Source organism: Mobula hypostoma, chromosome 3 (genome assembly GCF_963921235.1).
Source record: "Mobula hypostoma chromosome 3, sMobHyp1.1, whole genome shotgun sequence".
Lineage (NCBI taxonomy): Eukaryota > Metazoa > Chordata > Chondrichthyes > Myliobatiformes > Myliobatidae > Mobula > Mobula hypostoma.
In genome coordinates this window covers 103,459,267-103,475,322 of record NC_086099.1, presented here as the reverse complement: position 1 = coordinate 103,475,322, position 16,056 = coordinate 103,459,267, and the positions used below count along the sequence as shown (strand labels likewise).

Here is a 16,056-nt window from a genome sequence, read left to right as displayed (position 1 = left end):
AGATTGAGTAAACCCTTATTGCAAAAATTAAAAAAGAATGATGGTATGGCTTTGCCAAGTTTTAGAATGTATTATTGGGCAATTAATATTCAATATATTGCTTTTTGGATTCATTATTCAGACATACAAGAATGTCCTTCATGGTTGGATTTGGAGGAAAACTCGGTGAAGGGGTTCTCTTTGGCCTCTTTACTGGGAGCTCCTCTTCCCTTTTTGTTTTCTAAGATTAGTAGACAAGACTTTAATCCCATTATTAAACATACATTAAGAATTTGGTTTCAGTTTCATAGATTTTTTGAGTTAAATAATTTTGTTCTTTCTGGTGATATCCATTCCAATTATTTTTTTTAAACTATCAATTTTGGATAAGGCCTTTTAAATTTGGGAAACCAAGGGAATGACAACTTTTTCAGATTTGTTTTTAGGGGACTGTTTAATGTCTTTTTCTCAATTGGTGGATAAATACGATTTATCTAATGTACTCTTTTTTAGATATTTACAAATTAGGAATTTTTTACGTGGTTCGCGGCCAAATTACCCTTATGCTTATCACCCTAATATGACAAATGCTCTCTTTCATTTTAAACCACTTCAAAAGGGTTGATAGCTATAATTTATAAATGGTTATTGAGTTTACGAATGAAATCAATGATAAAATTAAACATGCCTGGGAATTGGAATTTCAAGAGTCATTTTCAGATAATCAATGGAGTAAAACTTTTCCATTTGGTAAATAACTCATCTATTTGTGCCATTCATTCCTTGATACAGTTCAAGGTAATGCATCAAGCCCATATGTCAAAGGATAAACTAGCACGTATTTTTTCCAACGTCAATCCTATTTGTGACAGATATAATATTGAGGTGGCCACTTTAACTCATATGTTTTGGTCTTGCATAAAGCTAGATAATTTTTGGGGAGATATTTTAAAAACGCTATCAAAAGTCTTGTACCTGGACCTACAACTTAATTTATTACAGCAATCTTTGGGATATCCCATCGGAAGCAGGAAATATTCCTGTTTCTGCTCAACGTATGATAGCCTTTTCAACTTTATTGGCTAGGAGTGGAACGATTTTACTGAAGTGGAAGGATTCTAATCCACCTACTGTCTTTTATTGGCTTTCCTCCATTATGTCCTGTTTAAGAAACCATAAAAGCCATAGAAAAACTACAGCACAGAAACAGGCCTTTTGGCCCTTCTTCGCTGCGCTGAACTATTTTCTACCTAGTCCCACTGACCTGCACACGGACCATATCCCTCCATACACCTCCCATCCATGTATCTGACCAATTTATTCTTAAATGTTAAAAAAGAACCCGCATTTACCGCCTCGTCTGGCAGCTCATTCCATACTTCCACCACTCTGTGTGTGAAGAAGCCCCCCCTAATGTTCCCTTTAAACTTTTCTCCCCTCACCCTTGACCCTTGTCCTCTGGTTTTTTTTCTCCCCTTGCGTCAGTGGAAAAAGCCTGTTTGCATTCACTCTATCTATACCCATCATAATTTTATATACCTCTATCAAATCTCCCCTCATTCTTCTACGCTCCAGGGAATAAAGTCCTAACCTATTCAACCTTTCTCTGTAACTGAGTTTCTCAAGTCCTGGCAACATCCTTGTAAACCTTCTCTGCACTCTTTCAACCTCATTAATATCCTTTCTGTAATTTGGTGACCAGAACTGAACATAATACTCCAGATTCGGCCTCACCAATGCCTTATACAACCTCATCATAACATTCCAGCTCTTATACTTAACACTCTGATTAATAAAGGCCAATGTACCAAAAGCTCTCTTTATGACCCTATCTACCTGTGATGCCACTTTTAGGGAATTTTGTATCTGTATTCCCAGATCCCTCTGTTCCACTGCACTCCTCAGTGCCTTACCATTTACCCTGTATGTTCTACCTCGGTTTGTCCTTCCAAAGTGCAATACCTCACAGTTGTCTGTATTAAACTCCATCTGCTATTTTTCAGCCCATTTTTCCAGCTGGTCCAAGTCCCTCTGCAGGCTCTGAAAACCTTCCTCACTGTCCACTGTACCTCCATTCTTTGTATCATCAGCAAATTTGCTGATCCAGTTTACCACATTATCATCCAGATCATTGATATAGATGACAAATAACAATGGACCCAGCACTGATCCCTGTGGCACACCACTAGCCACAGGCCTCCACTCAGAGAAGCAATTCTCTATACCACTCTTTGGCTTCTTCCATTGAGCCAATGTCTAATCCAATTTACCACCTCTCCATGTATACCTAGCGACTGAATTTTCCTAACTAACCTCCCATGTGGGACCTTGTCAAAGGCCTTACTGAAGTCCATGTAGACAACATCCACTGCCTTCCTTTCATCCACTTTCCTGGTAACCTCCTTGAAAATCTCCAATAGATTGGTCAAACATGACCTACCACGCACAAAGCCATGTTGACTCTCCCTAATAAGTCCCTGTCTATCCAAATGCTTGTAGATTCTGCCTCTTAGTACTCCCTCCAATAACTTACCCACTACCAACGTCAAATTTACCGGCTTATAATTTCCCGGATTACTTTTCGATCCTTTTTTAAACAACGGTTCAACATGAACCACTCTCCAATCCTCTGACACCGACATTTTAGCTATGTATGCCAGGGCCCCTGCAGTTTCAACACTAGTCTCCTTCAAGGTCTGAGGGAATACCCTGTCAGGTCCTGGGGATTTATCCACTTTAATTTGCCTCAAGATAGCAAGCACCTCCTCCTTTTCAATCTGTACAGTTTCCATGATCTCACTACTTGTTTCCCTTAATTCCATAGACTTCATGCCAGTTTCCTTAGTAAATACAGATGCCAAAAACCCATTTAAGATCTCCCCCATTTCTTTTGGTTCCGCACACAGCTGACCACTCTGATCTTCAAGAGGACCAATTTTATCCCTTACAATCCTTTTACTCTTAATATACCTGTAAAAGCTCTTTGGATTATCCTTCACTTTGACTGCTAAGGCAACCTCATGTCTTCATTTAGCCCTCCTGATTTCTTTCTTAAGTATTTTCTTGCACTTTTTATACTCCTCAAGCACCTTATTTACTCCCTGTTTCCTTATACATGTCATACAACTCTCTCTTCTTCTTTATCAGAGTTGCAATATCCCTTGAGAACCAAGGTTCCTTATTCCTATTCACTTTGCCTTTAATCCTGACAGGAACATACAAGCTCTGCACTCAAAATTTCTCCTTTGAAGGCTTCCCACTTACTGATCACGTCCTTGCCAGAGAATAACCTGTCCCAATCCACGCTTTTTAGATCCTTTCTCATTTCTTCAAATTTGGCCTTCTTCCAGTTCAGAACCTCAGCCCTTGGACCAGATCTATTCTTGTCCATGATCAAGTTGAAACTAATGGCGTTATGATCACTGGAACCAAAGTGCTCCCCTACACACTCTTCCGTCACTTGTCCTAACTAGTTTCCTAACAGGAGATCCAATATTGCAGCCCCTCTAGTTGATACCTCTATATATTGATTTAGAAAACTTTCCTGAACACATTTTACAAACTCTAAACCATCTAGACCCCTAACAGTATGCAAGTCCCAATCAATATATGGAAAATTAAAATCCCCTACCACCACAACTTTGTTTCCTGCAGTTGCCTGCTATCTCTCTGCAGATTTGCTCCTCCAATTCTCGCTATTGGATGGCCTATAATACAAACCCACTAATGTGGCCATACCTTTCCTGTTTCTCAACTCCACCCATAAGGACTCAGTAGACAATCTGTCCTGCCTGAGCACTGCTGTAACATTTTCCCTGACAAGCAATGCTACTCCCCCACCTTTCATTCCTCTGCCTCTATCACATCTGAAACATCGGAACCCTGGAATATTAAGCTGTTAGTCCTGCCACTCCTGTAGCCAAGTTTCACTAATTGCTATAACGTCATAATTCCACGTGTCAATCCAGGCCCTCAACTCGTCTGCTTTCACCGCAATACTCCAAGCATTGAAATAGATACATCTCAGAAGATTTTTACTACCACTCACAACCTTTCTATTTGTGGCTTTGCTTGAACTTTTAACATCATTTATTTTCACCCCAGCCACACTGTCAGCTCCTGCACTCTGGTTCCCATCCCCCTGCAAATCTAGTTTAAGGCCTCCCCAACAGCACTAACAAACCTCCCTGAAAGGATATTGGTCCCCTTGTAGTTCAAGTGTAACCCATCTCTCTTGTACAGGTCCCACCTGCCCCCTACACCAGTTCCTCTGCCACTTGTTCATCCTCTAGAGCATCCTATTCTTACCCTCACTGGCACGTAGCACAGGTAGCAATCCTGAGATTACCACCCTCGAGGTCCTGCTTTTCAACTTCCTACCAAGCTCTCTATACTCACTCTCCAGGACCTCCTCACTCTTCCTTTCTATGTCATTGGTACTGAAGTTTAGAGAAAATAAGAAGTCAGACATTTAATCCTTTAAATTTGAGCAAATCTGGCGGCCTTTTATTCAATATTTTCATTTGATTTGATTTAATACTCTTCCAATTTTTTTCCGAAAGTTTTAGATTTAATCAGAAAGTCTTTCCTTTTTTTTGGTGGTATCCTCAGAATGGACTGCTTAGTCCCTTTTTTTTCCTTGTATACTGTAGTGGGTTTTTTTTTCCTCCTTCATTTAAAAAATTTAAAGTTTTTTTTCTCTGTCTCCATGAATTGATACGAGGAAAATTAGCTGTCTTTTTTTTATTATGTACTACATATTAGCTTAATACTATGTATGATTTTGATAATATCTATTTCACTTTCTGTGTGTATTGTTATTGATATATTTGAGATAATTCTCCTCTTGTTTATATATACATGTTCTTTTTAAATCAATAAAAAGATTAATAAAGGAAGAAAAGCCTTAAAGCATATACCATTTGGCTGAAGGAAGTGCTTCTATCCCACTGTTTTAAGACTATTTGAATGATTCCCTATATGATAAGAATGAATCTTGATATTACAATGTGTCTCCCTATGAACTTGCATTTTATTGTCTACCTGCAGTGTGCTTTCTCTGTAACTGTAATCCTTTATTTGTCACTCTATTGTTTTACCCTTTACAATCTCAGTGCACTGTTGTAATTAATTGGTTTGTATGAACAGTATGCAAGACAAGTTTTTCCAATTGTGAGTGTGTGGATGTGCAGACTGTTATTGGACAATAGTAACCCAGTATATTTAAAGGGCTCCTTGCCCTTACAGATAACTTCGCAGAAAAACTAAATCTTCTTGAAATATTGGAAAATTTAATAATGTTACAAGCTAGGCTTCAGCTGGAACACAATATGCAGTTCCTGACACATGGGTGTGATATGGTGCGTGAATAGAGATTCACATTCTGGTAAGATGGCAGCGGGCTTGGTCACAGTAGCTTCTATGGGGGTCAGCCAAAGGTGTTATCGTCTTTTTTTTTAAACAAACTTTTTACGATTGCAAGACCCTGCTGGACATAAGAAACGGAAGGAGCTGGACTTGGTGTAGATTGTGTTGCTGCCTAAGTCAGAGAGGCGTTGGAGGAGACGGTGTGCAGTCTAGTCGCTTTTCTTGTGATTGCAAGACCCTGTTGGACATTGTTAATGTGGAGTGGTGCAAGTCCAATTCACTGATTTATTGGCGGACTACGGGGGAGCTGCGTGGCCTTGGTTGCATCAAGGACAGGGCCTCAAGCTGTGGTGTCACCATATGCAGCTGCCCAGGAGAGAGGCATTGGAGTTGTTGCACTCCTTTGGAGCGCCGGAGGCAGTGTGCAAGGTGTCCAAGCTGGAGTCGGTGCTGTCCCCTAGTATTCGCTCTGCAGAAGACGAGCCATGTTGTGCTTGACTGCAGACTGCTGCAATATTCATGGACTCGGGGACTTGGACTATATATTTTCTGTGTGACTGTATTTTACTGCTATCTTGTATATGCTCTATGTGGCTTGGGCCATGTACGTCTGTTGGTATTGTGTTTTTTCACCTTAACCCCAGACTAATGTCATTTCATTTGGCTTTATTCATGGGTATTCGTATATGTTTGAATATCATTAAACTTGAACTTAATCAGGCCTGACAGTTTCTGAGATTTAAGAAAATGAATATCATCTGCACCGTATTTCACTTGCACTGTAATTCAATTTGCATTAAGTCCCTCCTGCCTTGATCCCCAACATGAACACTATTTCAGTTGTTTGCTCTTCCTCTCCATTTCCTCCTTCCATATTTGCTTAGAGCCTTGTGTAAAGTCAACAATCTATGTCTGTTTACAAATACTTATTGATGTGAGTATTTTGAGTATTTTCTATTTTTATTTCAGATTTTCAGTTTCACCTTTTGGGAGCAAGTGGAAGTGTTTGAAGTTTAAAAAGGATTTGATAGTAATTGGGTAAAACTGGATGAAAACCGTATTTCATTTATTTTTGGTACCTTAAATGGGGTGTATGTTTTATCCGACTGCCTGGTGTATCTAACAATATCACTATATCCTCAGTTTTGTCCTCTAACAAAATGGCAGTATTAGAACCTTGTATGTGCTTCTGCTGCTGGTGTACTAAGTGCTGGGAAGTGGGTCATTGCTATTGAGAACTCGCTCATGGTAGCCCTGCAAACTACAGTAGAGAAAGAAAATGCCATTTGGAAGGAGTGGAAAATGGAAGAGGGAGATAAAAATCAACAGGCAAGTAAGCAAGTTAGGATGGGAGGAGAGGAGTTAAATAGTGCAGAGTTGGGTATTGTAGTCCATTTCTCTTCCCTCTGCCCACACTCCACCCCTTCCCCTTCCCCTTCCCCTTCCCCACCCCATGCAGTAGTCTGATTAGGTCCCATACTACAGTGAATGACTGACTTAGCTGTCACTGGTGCCAGAGTTTGCAGCATTTTGTTGAGACGCCGTTGTCTATTTGATAAAAGACTGAATAAAGTAATCGTTGGGGAGTCAGTATAAATAAAAATGATAGCCTAATAAGGACCTTTATAATTCAATAATTTTCCCCTTTTGTTTTGCTTGTGTTAAACCTTGTGTTTTATTGTGAGTCAGTTAAAGGGTGTGATCTTTCGATCTTTCTTTTTAGACAAGTCAGAATCATCCGCATCAGTGTGCAAAATAAAGCAGAAATGACAGCAGTGGCAGGATGAATTACAGCCATAATGTATCACATAGTTGCAAGCACATTTCAGTGTTTAATATCTAACTAGTAATAAAGATGATTATAGTTTTTCTTTATTTTTCAGTGCTCACTGGATGCCATATATCTACATTAATGAGGGATCAGAGCTGGAGTGGAATATGCCCTTTACTGAAGAAAGATTTTCCAATCAGGCATTTTGCTGCACTGAAGTATGATATTTTTCAGTTATTTAAACATTATGTATGTGTGTGTGTGTGTGTATATGTGTGTGTGTTATATATAATATAGACACACACACACATGCATGCAAAAGTTTGGGCACCCTGCGTGATCAGTACTTAGTAACATCCCCTTTGGCAAGTATCACAGCTTGTAAACGCTTTCTATAGCCAGCTAAGAGTCTTTCAATTCTTGTTTGGGGGATTTTTGCCCATTCTTCCTTGCAAAAAGCTTCTAGTTCTGTGAGATTCTTGGGCCGTCTTGCGTGCACTGCTCTTTTGAGGTCTATCCACAGATTTTGAATGATGTTTAGTTTGGGGGACTGTGAGGGCCATGGCAAAACCTTCAGCTTGCGCCTATTGAGGTAGTCCATTTTGGATTTTGAGGTGGGTTTAGGATCATCATCCTATTGTAGAAGCCATTCTCTGTTCATCTTCAGCTTTTTTTTTACTAACGGTGTGATGTTTGCTTCCAGAATTTGCTGGTATTTAATTGAATTCATCTTCGCTGTACCAGTGAAATGTTCCCTGTACCATTGGCTGCAACACAAGCCCAAAACATGATCGATCCACCGCTGTGCTTAACAGTTGGAGAGGTGTTCTTTTCTTGAAATTCTGCACCCTTTTTTCTCCAAACATACCTTCACTCATTGCGACCAAAAAGTTCCATTTTAACTTCATCAGTCCACAGGACTTGTTTCCAAAATGCATCAGGCTTGATTAGATGTTCCTTTGCAAACTTCTGACGCTAAATTTTGTGGTGAGGACGCAGGAAAGGTTTTCTTCTGATGACTCTTCCGTGAAGGTCATATTTGTGCAGGTGTCGCTGCAGAGTAGAACAGTGCACCATCACTCCAGAGTCTGCTAAATCTTCCTGAAGGTCTTTTGCAGTCAAATGGAGGTTTGAATTTGCCTTTCTAGCAATCCCACAAACAGTTCTCTCGGAAAGTTTTTTGGTCTTCCAGACCTCAACTTGACCTCCACCGTTCTTGTTAACTGCCATTTCTTAATAACATTACAAACTGAGGAAACGGCTACCTGAAAACGCTTTGCTATCTTCTTATAGCCTTCTCCTGCTTTGTGGGCATCATTTATTTTAATTTTCCGAGTGCTAGGCAGCTGCTTAGAGGAGCCTGTGGCTGCTGATTGTTGGGACAAGGTCTGAGGAGTCAGGGTGTTTATAAAGCTTTGAAATTTGCACCACCTGGCCTTTCCTAACGATGATTGTGAACAAGCCCTAGCCCTAACAAGCTAATTAAGGTCTGAGACCTTGGTAAAAGTTATCTGAGAGCTCAAATCTCTTGGGATGCCCAAACTTTTGCATGCCACTGTATGTATATACAGTATATGTGTGTGCATATATGTGTGTATGTGCTTGTGTGTATGTGTGTGTGTATATGTACCTGTGTGTATGTATATATTTATGTATATATGTATAAAAAGATTTCTAGAGAGATTTACTAAATTATTAATCTCTGTATGAGGTTTTTATCTAACAATAATGGAACTAGCGAGAGGCGGGGTGGAGCTGTGTCTCTAGCAAAGGAAGTGTAAGGTGCTCCTTCCCAACTAGCCTGCGGGTCACCCTTGGTCAAGGTGTAGCACCTGCTTTAGCTCCCTGATCAGGGTCACATGAAGCCATAGGAACTGGTGGTATGAGCAGCTGGTGCATATCACAAGTGCTGGTTATGTGATCAATGACGTCAAGCAGACAATCTCTGAAGAGTGTTGATAGTGGCTGGGGTCACCTGTCTTGTAAAGACGCTGCCCAGAAGAAGGCAATGGCAAACGACTTCTGTAGAATTTGCCAAGAACAATCATGGTCATGGACCATGATCGCCTGTGTCATACAACACGACACATAATGATGTCGATTGGAACTAAGTTAGTGAAGTAACTTTGACTCTCTCAAGTGCTTCTTGTACAGACTTGATGTAAGGCTCTTGTGTTCTTGTAACTCAATGAGATCGTGTCTAATCTGTAATTTAGCACCAAGCATCTCCCTTTTCCACATGCTATAATACCTTATGTTAACATAAGTCTTTCAAGCTCTGATTTAAAATAGGTAATTGATCTACATAGCATCAACAACTGCTATTTTGGGAACAGAATCCAAATTCTTATTCCCTCTGAAAGAAATGTTGGTGTTTGATTATAAACAAGCTCAGTTTTGCCAGGTAGATTGATGTCAATGGTTCCTTTCATTGTATAATTGAAAATTTCTCTCCCTTGAATTGTGGGAACGCTTATGTAAATGCATTCAGAAACACAATCTCGAACAAGGAAATGGCGGCGTAAGGAAAAGGTCTCTTGACAAAAGAGAAGGTAAACTGCCCCAAAATCGAAATCAGACAAATACTTAATATTGTATAACTATATTAATAAAAGGGGCAAGGACGATGTCTAAGAACAAGATTAAAAAGTCCGCTCAGAAGGCTGATAAACACAAAGAGACGCAGCAAGGTGCCGGGCCTAGCTCCCCCACGGCAAGCCAGGATGGAGATAATGAGGAGGAATCGATAAATCTGTCTTTGATTCTCAGAGAGATTCGCGAGTTCCGACAAGATAACAACAAACAGCTGGAAGATATTAAGGAAGAAATAGTAAAAACTAATTCGAGGATAGATGAAGCCGAAGCGAGGATTGTAGGAATTGAGGAGAAGCTATAAAACGCAGAGGAAGTGATAGTAGAAGTGCTAAAGCTACAAGAGCAGCTCCAGTGGAAGCTAATAGACCAAGAAGGCCGCTCAAGAAGGGAAAATGTGAGGATCTGCAGAGTTCCCGAAGGAACTGAAGGTAAACCTGGACTGATGATTCCCTTTGTGGAGAAGCTGCTTAGAGAGAACCTTGACGTACCGGACGCAAAAGACCTACAGATAGAAAGGGCTCACCGCGCGTTGGCACCACAGCTTCCGGCAGGCGCCCAGCCCAGATCGATTCTAGTCAGATTTCTCATTTACAGAACGAAGGAAGAGGTGCTTAAACGGGCATGGCAAAAGAAAAGTTTCATGTGGAGCAACTGCAAAATCAGTGTAGACCACGATTATGCACCAGGGATCCTTGCCAGACAGAAGGAATATGCAGAAACACGGAGGGTTTTGAAGGAAAACAGCATCAGATTTCAGACCCTGTATCCAGCTCGGCTGAGAGTCTTTTACGACGAAGGGACAAAAACTTACGCTACGGCGGAGGAGGCAATGTCGGACTTGGCGGACCGGGGACTACCTATTAAAGTTATCACCCAACCGGAGTCGCTACTGGAGAGGATTCGGCAGAAGTCGTGGCAGTCAGTGCGGCGAGGACGCTCCACACGAACCAGAGTGTCAAACTACAAGGAAAAGCTGCAAATATTCAGACACGAATGTATAGAGACTGAAAAGAGTAAATCGGACTTAAAGGTAAAATGAAAACTGGTAACTGAAAATAAACTAGATGGATTAACTTGAATGATAGCAATATGGTCAAGACATAAATAGGAGAAAATTCTCTATGATTATTCACACTGCGGAGGGCCCTCTGACACAGGGTGAAGATAGAGGTTATCCCTCTGAACTGAGGCGGGTCGGTGCTCAGGCCTCACTGTTGGAAGTTGGGAAAAATTTTCAAATGTTATACATTCAAAAATATCTAGGGTGTGGTTATATGTTTTGGTTTACTGTTGAGAAGGGATTGCTTACTGTTTGGTTAGAAAAGGAGAGTTTTTTCTGCTAGAGAAAAATGCAAATTGAATTGGTAAAAATAATTTCCTATAATGTTAATGGGGTTTTGAATCCAATTAAAAGAAATAAGATTATGTCTAAATTGAAAAAAGAGAGGGCACAAATAGCTTTCCTCCAGGAAACATATGAGCCAGAAACACAATCTCTCTGAAATGGTCAGTTGATGCTCAGCTGTTGGTACCCGACCTTTAAATCAGAGGTGGTAGGTTTAAGTTCACACCATTTCAAAAACTTGAGGAGAAAAATCCAAATGATATTTTGGTATTGGATGAGGCATGAAGCTGAAGTCTAGTGTCCATTCAGATACCTGTTGTATAAATAAGAGGGGTAGGCGTAATAAGCTGTAGCTTCAGCCTATACCCTTTCGGTCTGTTTTAAAGAATATCTATGTTTTCTTTGTTGTAATTTTGGCCTATAAAATCATCATTATGAAATCATCGTTGAAAATGATGCTTTTTGTTATGCTTGTACTGACCGAAATAAATTTCTTTTATTCATTCATACATACATGTAAGCAATTCCATAAAACAATTATGAAGAAGAATAAAGAAGTTTTGCTAATATTGTCTGGCTTCCTCAATCACAAAAAACAAATGTTCACTTTTTTTTATCTGTTAGGAGTTTGTTGTGTAGATACTGACTGCTCCCTTACCTATATTATTACAGTGGGCATATTCAAATGCAATTCATTGGCCAGAAAGCACATTGAGAAATCCTGGGCTGGGAAAGATATATTTACTTTGATGTTTTTAAAACAATTTTGTGTATGTCATTTGGAAAATATTAAGTAACTTTTAAGTAAAGTTAAGTAAAGACCAACAGGTGGCTGAAGACATGGTGCAGGAGGGAGGGCTTCAGATATATCGATAATTGGGCAGTTTTCCAGGGAAGGTGGGACCTGTTCTGGCGGGACGGTTTACATCTGAACTGGAGGGCGACAAATATTATTGCCCGTAGGTTTGCTAGAGAGGCTCCAGTGGATTTAAACTAGATACAAGTGGGGTGGGAAACCAGAGAGTAGGAACAGATGTAGGGGAGAAGGAAGAAAAAGGAGATAGTAAAGTTGTTTGCACCGTTCGTGATAAACAGAGAGTAAGAGATGGACGGTTTCTTAAATGCGTTTATTTTAATGCTAGGAGCAGTGTAAGAAAGGTGGATGAGCTTAGAGCATGGAAATAATGATGTTGTAGCTATTCGTGAAACATGGTTGCAGAAGGGGTGTGATTGGAAAGTAAATATTCCTGGATTGTTGCTTCAGGTGTGATAGTATCGGAGGGACAAGAGGGGGAGGTGTTGTATTGCTTGTCAGAGAAAATATTACTGCGGTGTTCTGGCAGGATAGATTAGAGGGCTCGTCTAGGGAGGCTATTTGGGTGGAATTGAGGAATGGGAAAGGTGTAGTGACGCTTAAAGGGGTGTATTATAGACCACCTAATGGGGACCAAGAACTGGAGGAGCAAATTTGTAAGGAGATAGCAGATATTTGTAGTAAGCACAAGGTTGTGATTGTGGGAGATTTTAATTTTCCACACACAGACTGGGAAGCCCATACTGTAAGAGGGCTGGATGGTTTGGAGTTTGTAAAATGTGTGCAGGATAGTTTTTTTTTGCAGCAATACGTAGAGGTACCAACTAGAGAAGGGACAGTGTTGGATCTCCTGTTAGGGAATGAGATAGGTCAGGTGACAGAGGTATGTGTTGGGGAGCACTTCGGGTCCAGTGATCACAATGCCATTAGTTTCAGTATAATTATGGAGAAAGATAGGTCTGGATCCAGGGTTGAGATTTTTGATTGGAGAAAGGCTAACTTTAAGGAGATGCGAAAAGATTTAGAAGGAGTAGATTGGGACAATTTCTTTTATGGGAAGGATGTAATAGAGAAATGGAGGTCATTTGAAGGTGAAATTTTGAGGGTACAGAATCTTTGTTCCTGTTAGATTGAAAGGGAAGGTTAAAAGTTTGAGAGATCCATGGTTTTCAAGGGATATTAGAAACTTGGTTCAGAAAAAGAGATATCTACAGTAAACATAGACAGCATGGAGTAAATGAGGTGCTTGAGGAATATAAAGAATGTAAAAAAAATCTTAAGAAAGAAATTAGAAAAGCTAAAAGAAGATACGGGGTTGCTTTGGCAAGTAAGGTGAAAATAAATCCAATGGGTTTCTACAGTTATATTAATAGCAAAAGGATAGTGAGGGATAAAATTGGTCCCTTAGAGAATCAGACTGGACAGCAATGTGTGGAACCAAAAGAGATGGGGGAGATTTTGAACAATTTCTTTTCTTCAGTATTCACTAAGGAGAAGGATATTGAATTGTGTAAGGTAAGGGAAATAGGCAGGGAAGTTATGGAAACTATGATGATTAAAGAAGAGGAAGTATTGGCTCTTTTAAGGAATATAAAAGTGGATAAGTCTCCAGGTCCTGATAGGATATTCCCTAGGACCTTGAGGGAAGTTAGTGTAGAAATAACATGGGCTCTGACCGAAATATTTCAAATGTCATTAGAAACGAGGATGGTGCCGGAGGATTAACGTATTGCTTATGTTGTTCCATTGTTTAAAAAGGGTTCTAAGAGTAAACCTAGCAATTATCGGCCTGTAAGTTTGACGTCTGTGATGGGTAAATTAATGGAAAGTATTCTTAGAGATGGTATATATAATTATCTGGATAGACAGGGTCTGATTAGGAACAGTCAACATGGATTTGTGCGCGGAAGGTCATGTTTGACAAATCTTATTGAATTTTTTGAAGAGGTTGCTAGGAAGGTTGATGAAGGTAAAGTGGTGGATGTTGTCTATGTGGACTTCAGTAAAGCCTTTTACAAGGTTTCACATGGAAGGTTAGTTAGGAAGGTTCAATCGTTAGGTATTGATATTGTTGTAAAATGGATTCAACAGTGGCTGGATGGGAGATGCCAGAGAGTAGTGGTGGATAACTGTGTCAGATTGGAGGACGGTGTGTAGCGGTGTGTCTCAAGGATCTGTACTGGGTCTGTTTTATATATATTAATGATCTGGATGATGGGGTGGTAAATTGGATTGGTAAGTATGCAGATGATACTAAGATAGGTGGCGTTGTGGATAATGAAGTAGGCATTCAAAGCTTGCAGAGAGATTTAGGCCAGTTAGAAGAGTGGGCTGAAAGATGGCAGATGGAGTTTAATGCTGATAAATGTGAGGTGCTACATTTTGGTAGGACTAATCATGGTAGAGCATTGAAGAATGCAGTAGAACAGAGGGATCTAGGAATAATGGTTAATAGGTCCCTGAAGGTGGAATCTTATGTGGATAGGGTGGTGAAGAAAGCTTTTGGTATGCTGGCCTTTATAAATCAGAGCATTGAGTTTAGGAGTTGGGATGTAATGTTAAAATTGTACAAGGCACTGGTAAAGCCAAATTTGGAGTATTGTGTACAGTTCTGGTCACTGAATTATAGGAAAGATGTCAACAAAATGGAGAGAGTACAGAGAAGATTTACTAGTATGTTACCTGGGTTTCAGCACCTAAGTTACAGAGAAAGGTTGAACAAGTTGGATCTTTATTCTTTGGAGTGTAGAAGGTTGAGAGGGGACTTGATGGAGGTATTTAAAATTATGAGGGGGATAGAAGTTGATGTGGATAGGCTTTTTCCATTGAGAGTAGGGGAACATTCAAACAAGACATCAGTTGAGAGTTAAAGGGCAAAAGTTTAGGGGTAACATGAGGGGGAACTTCTTTACTCAGAGAGTGGTAGCTGTGTGGAATGAGCTTCCAGCAGAAGTGGTTGAGGCAGGTTCGATATTGTCATTTAAAGTTAAATTAGATAGCTATATGGACAAGAAAGGAATGGAGGGTTATGGCTGAGTGCAGGTCGGTGGGACTAGGTGAGAGTAAGTCTTCGGCACGGACTAGAAGGGTCGAGGTGGCCTGTTTCTGTGCTGTAATTGTTATATGGTTATGTTTTCACCTTATTTTGTTCTGATGTAACAGAGCTACCAAAAAAGTACAGAATGATCAGAAGCAAGAGGACCTAAACACCAATATCAAGAAAAAGGCCAAATCAAACAGGCGCAAAGTATATGGTTTGATAGCCTTGGAACCGATTGATGATGTCTATCAGGTCCAGTATTATCCAAAGACAGTATTTGACATTGAGACGGCAATTGAGTCTCTGAAGAAGTTTCAGCAGTTAGATTTTACTTATCCAAAGCAGCCTGTTTATATTGATTTGCGTCTTGACATGAAACTGGAAAAGAAGGTAATGTTCATAAGTATCTACTTTACATTTTGATTAAAAATAGCCTATGTTACTGATTTTAAACTCCTATTTCTGAGAGGAATCAGTGAAGTGTTTCTGTGTTTTTTAATATTATTGCACGTAAATAGCTATTTGACCTTTTACTTATTTTGTACAAAGAGGCCTTCCAGTCTATCAGTTTCATGCCAGCTCCCCATTGAGCAATCCTTAGAGCCTCAGGCCCACTCTCTTTCCTTTGTAACCCTTTAATATATCTTATTTTTCTTGCATGACCGTCATCTTCCTGTTTGTTGTTTTTGCCATTGATGTGGAATAATTTACAGCAGTATATCTGGGATGTGGGAAGAAACTGAAACACTCAGTGTAAACTTGCACAGTTCTGTGGAGAATGTTCACACCCACACAGCCAGCATATTCAAAGTTCAAAGTAAATTTGTTATTAAAGTACATATATGTCACGGTATGCAGCCTTGTGATTCATTTTCTTGTGGGCATACTCAATAAATCCGTAATAGAATAATGACCACAATAGAATCAATGCACCAGCTGCACCATCTTGGGCATTCAACCAATATACAAAGGACAACAAACTGCCAGTACAAAAAGAAAGAAATAATAATAAATAAGCAATAAATATTGAGGACATGAAATGAGTCCTTGAAACTGAGACCACAGGTTGTGGGAACATTTCAATAATGGGGCAAGTGAGGTTGAGTGAAGTTATCACTCTTGGTTCATGAGCATGATGGTTAATG

At 39.9% G+C, this 16,056-nt stretch overlaps 1 protein-coding gene across 2 annotated transcripts in view; it reads left to right on the top strand.

Moving 5' to 3' along the window:
* Window positions 1-16,056, top strand: part of mrpl1 (mitochondrial ribosomal protein L1) — a 66,491-nt gene that overhangs the window by 7,770 nt on the left and 42,665 nt on the right. For both annotated transcript variants that reach the window (XM_063043542.1, XM_063043543.1), the window contains exons 2-3: window positions 7,230-7,335; window positions 15,034-15,301. In XM_063043542.1, coding sequence (XP_062899612.1) covers window positions 7,230-7,335; window positions 15,034-15,301 — 374 coding nt within the window. The remainder of the gene's footprint in view (window positions 1-7,229; window positions 7,336-15,033; window positions 15,302-16,056) is intronic.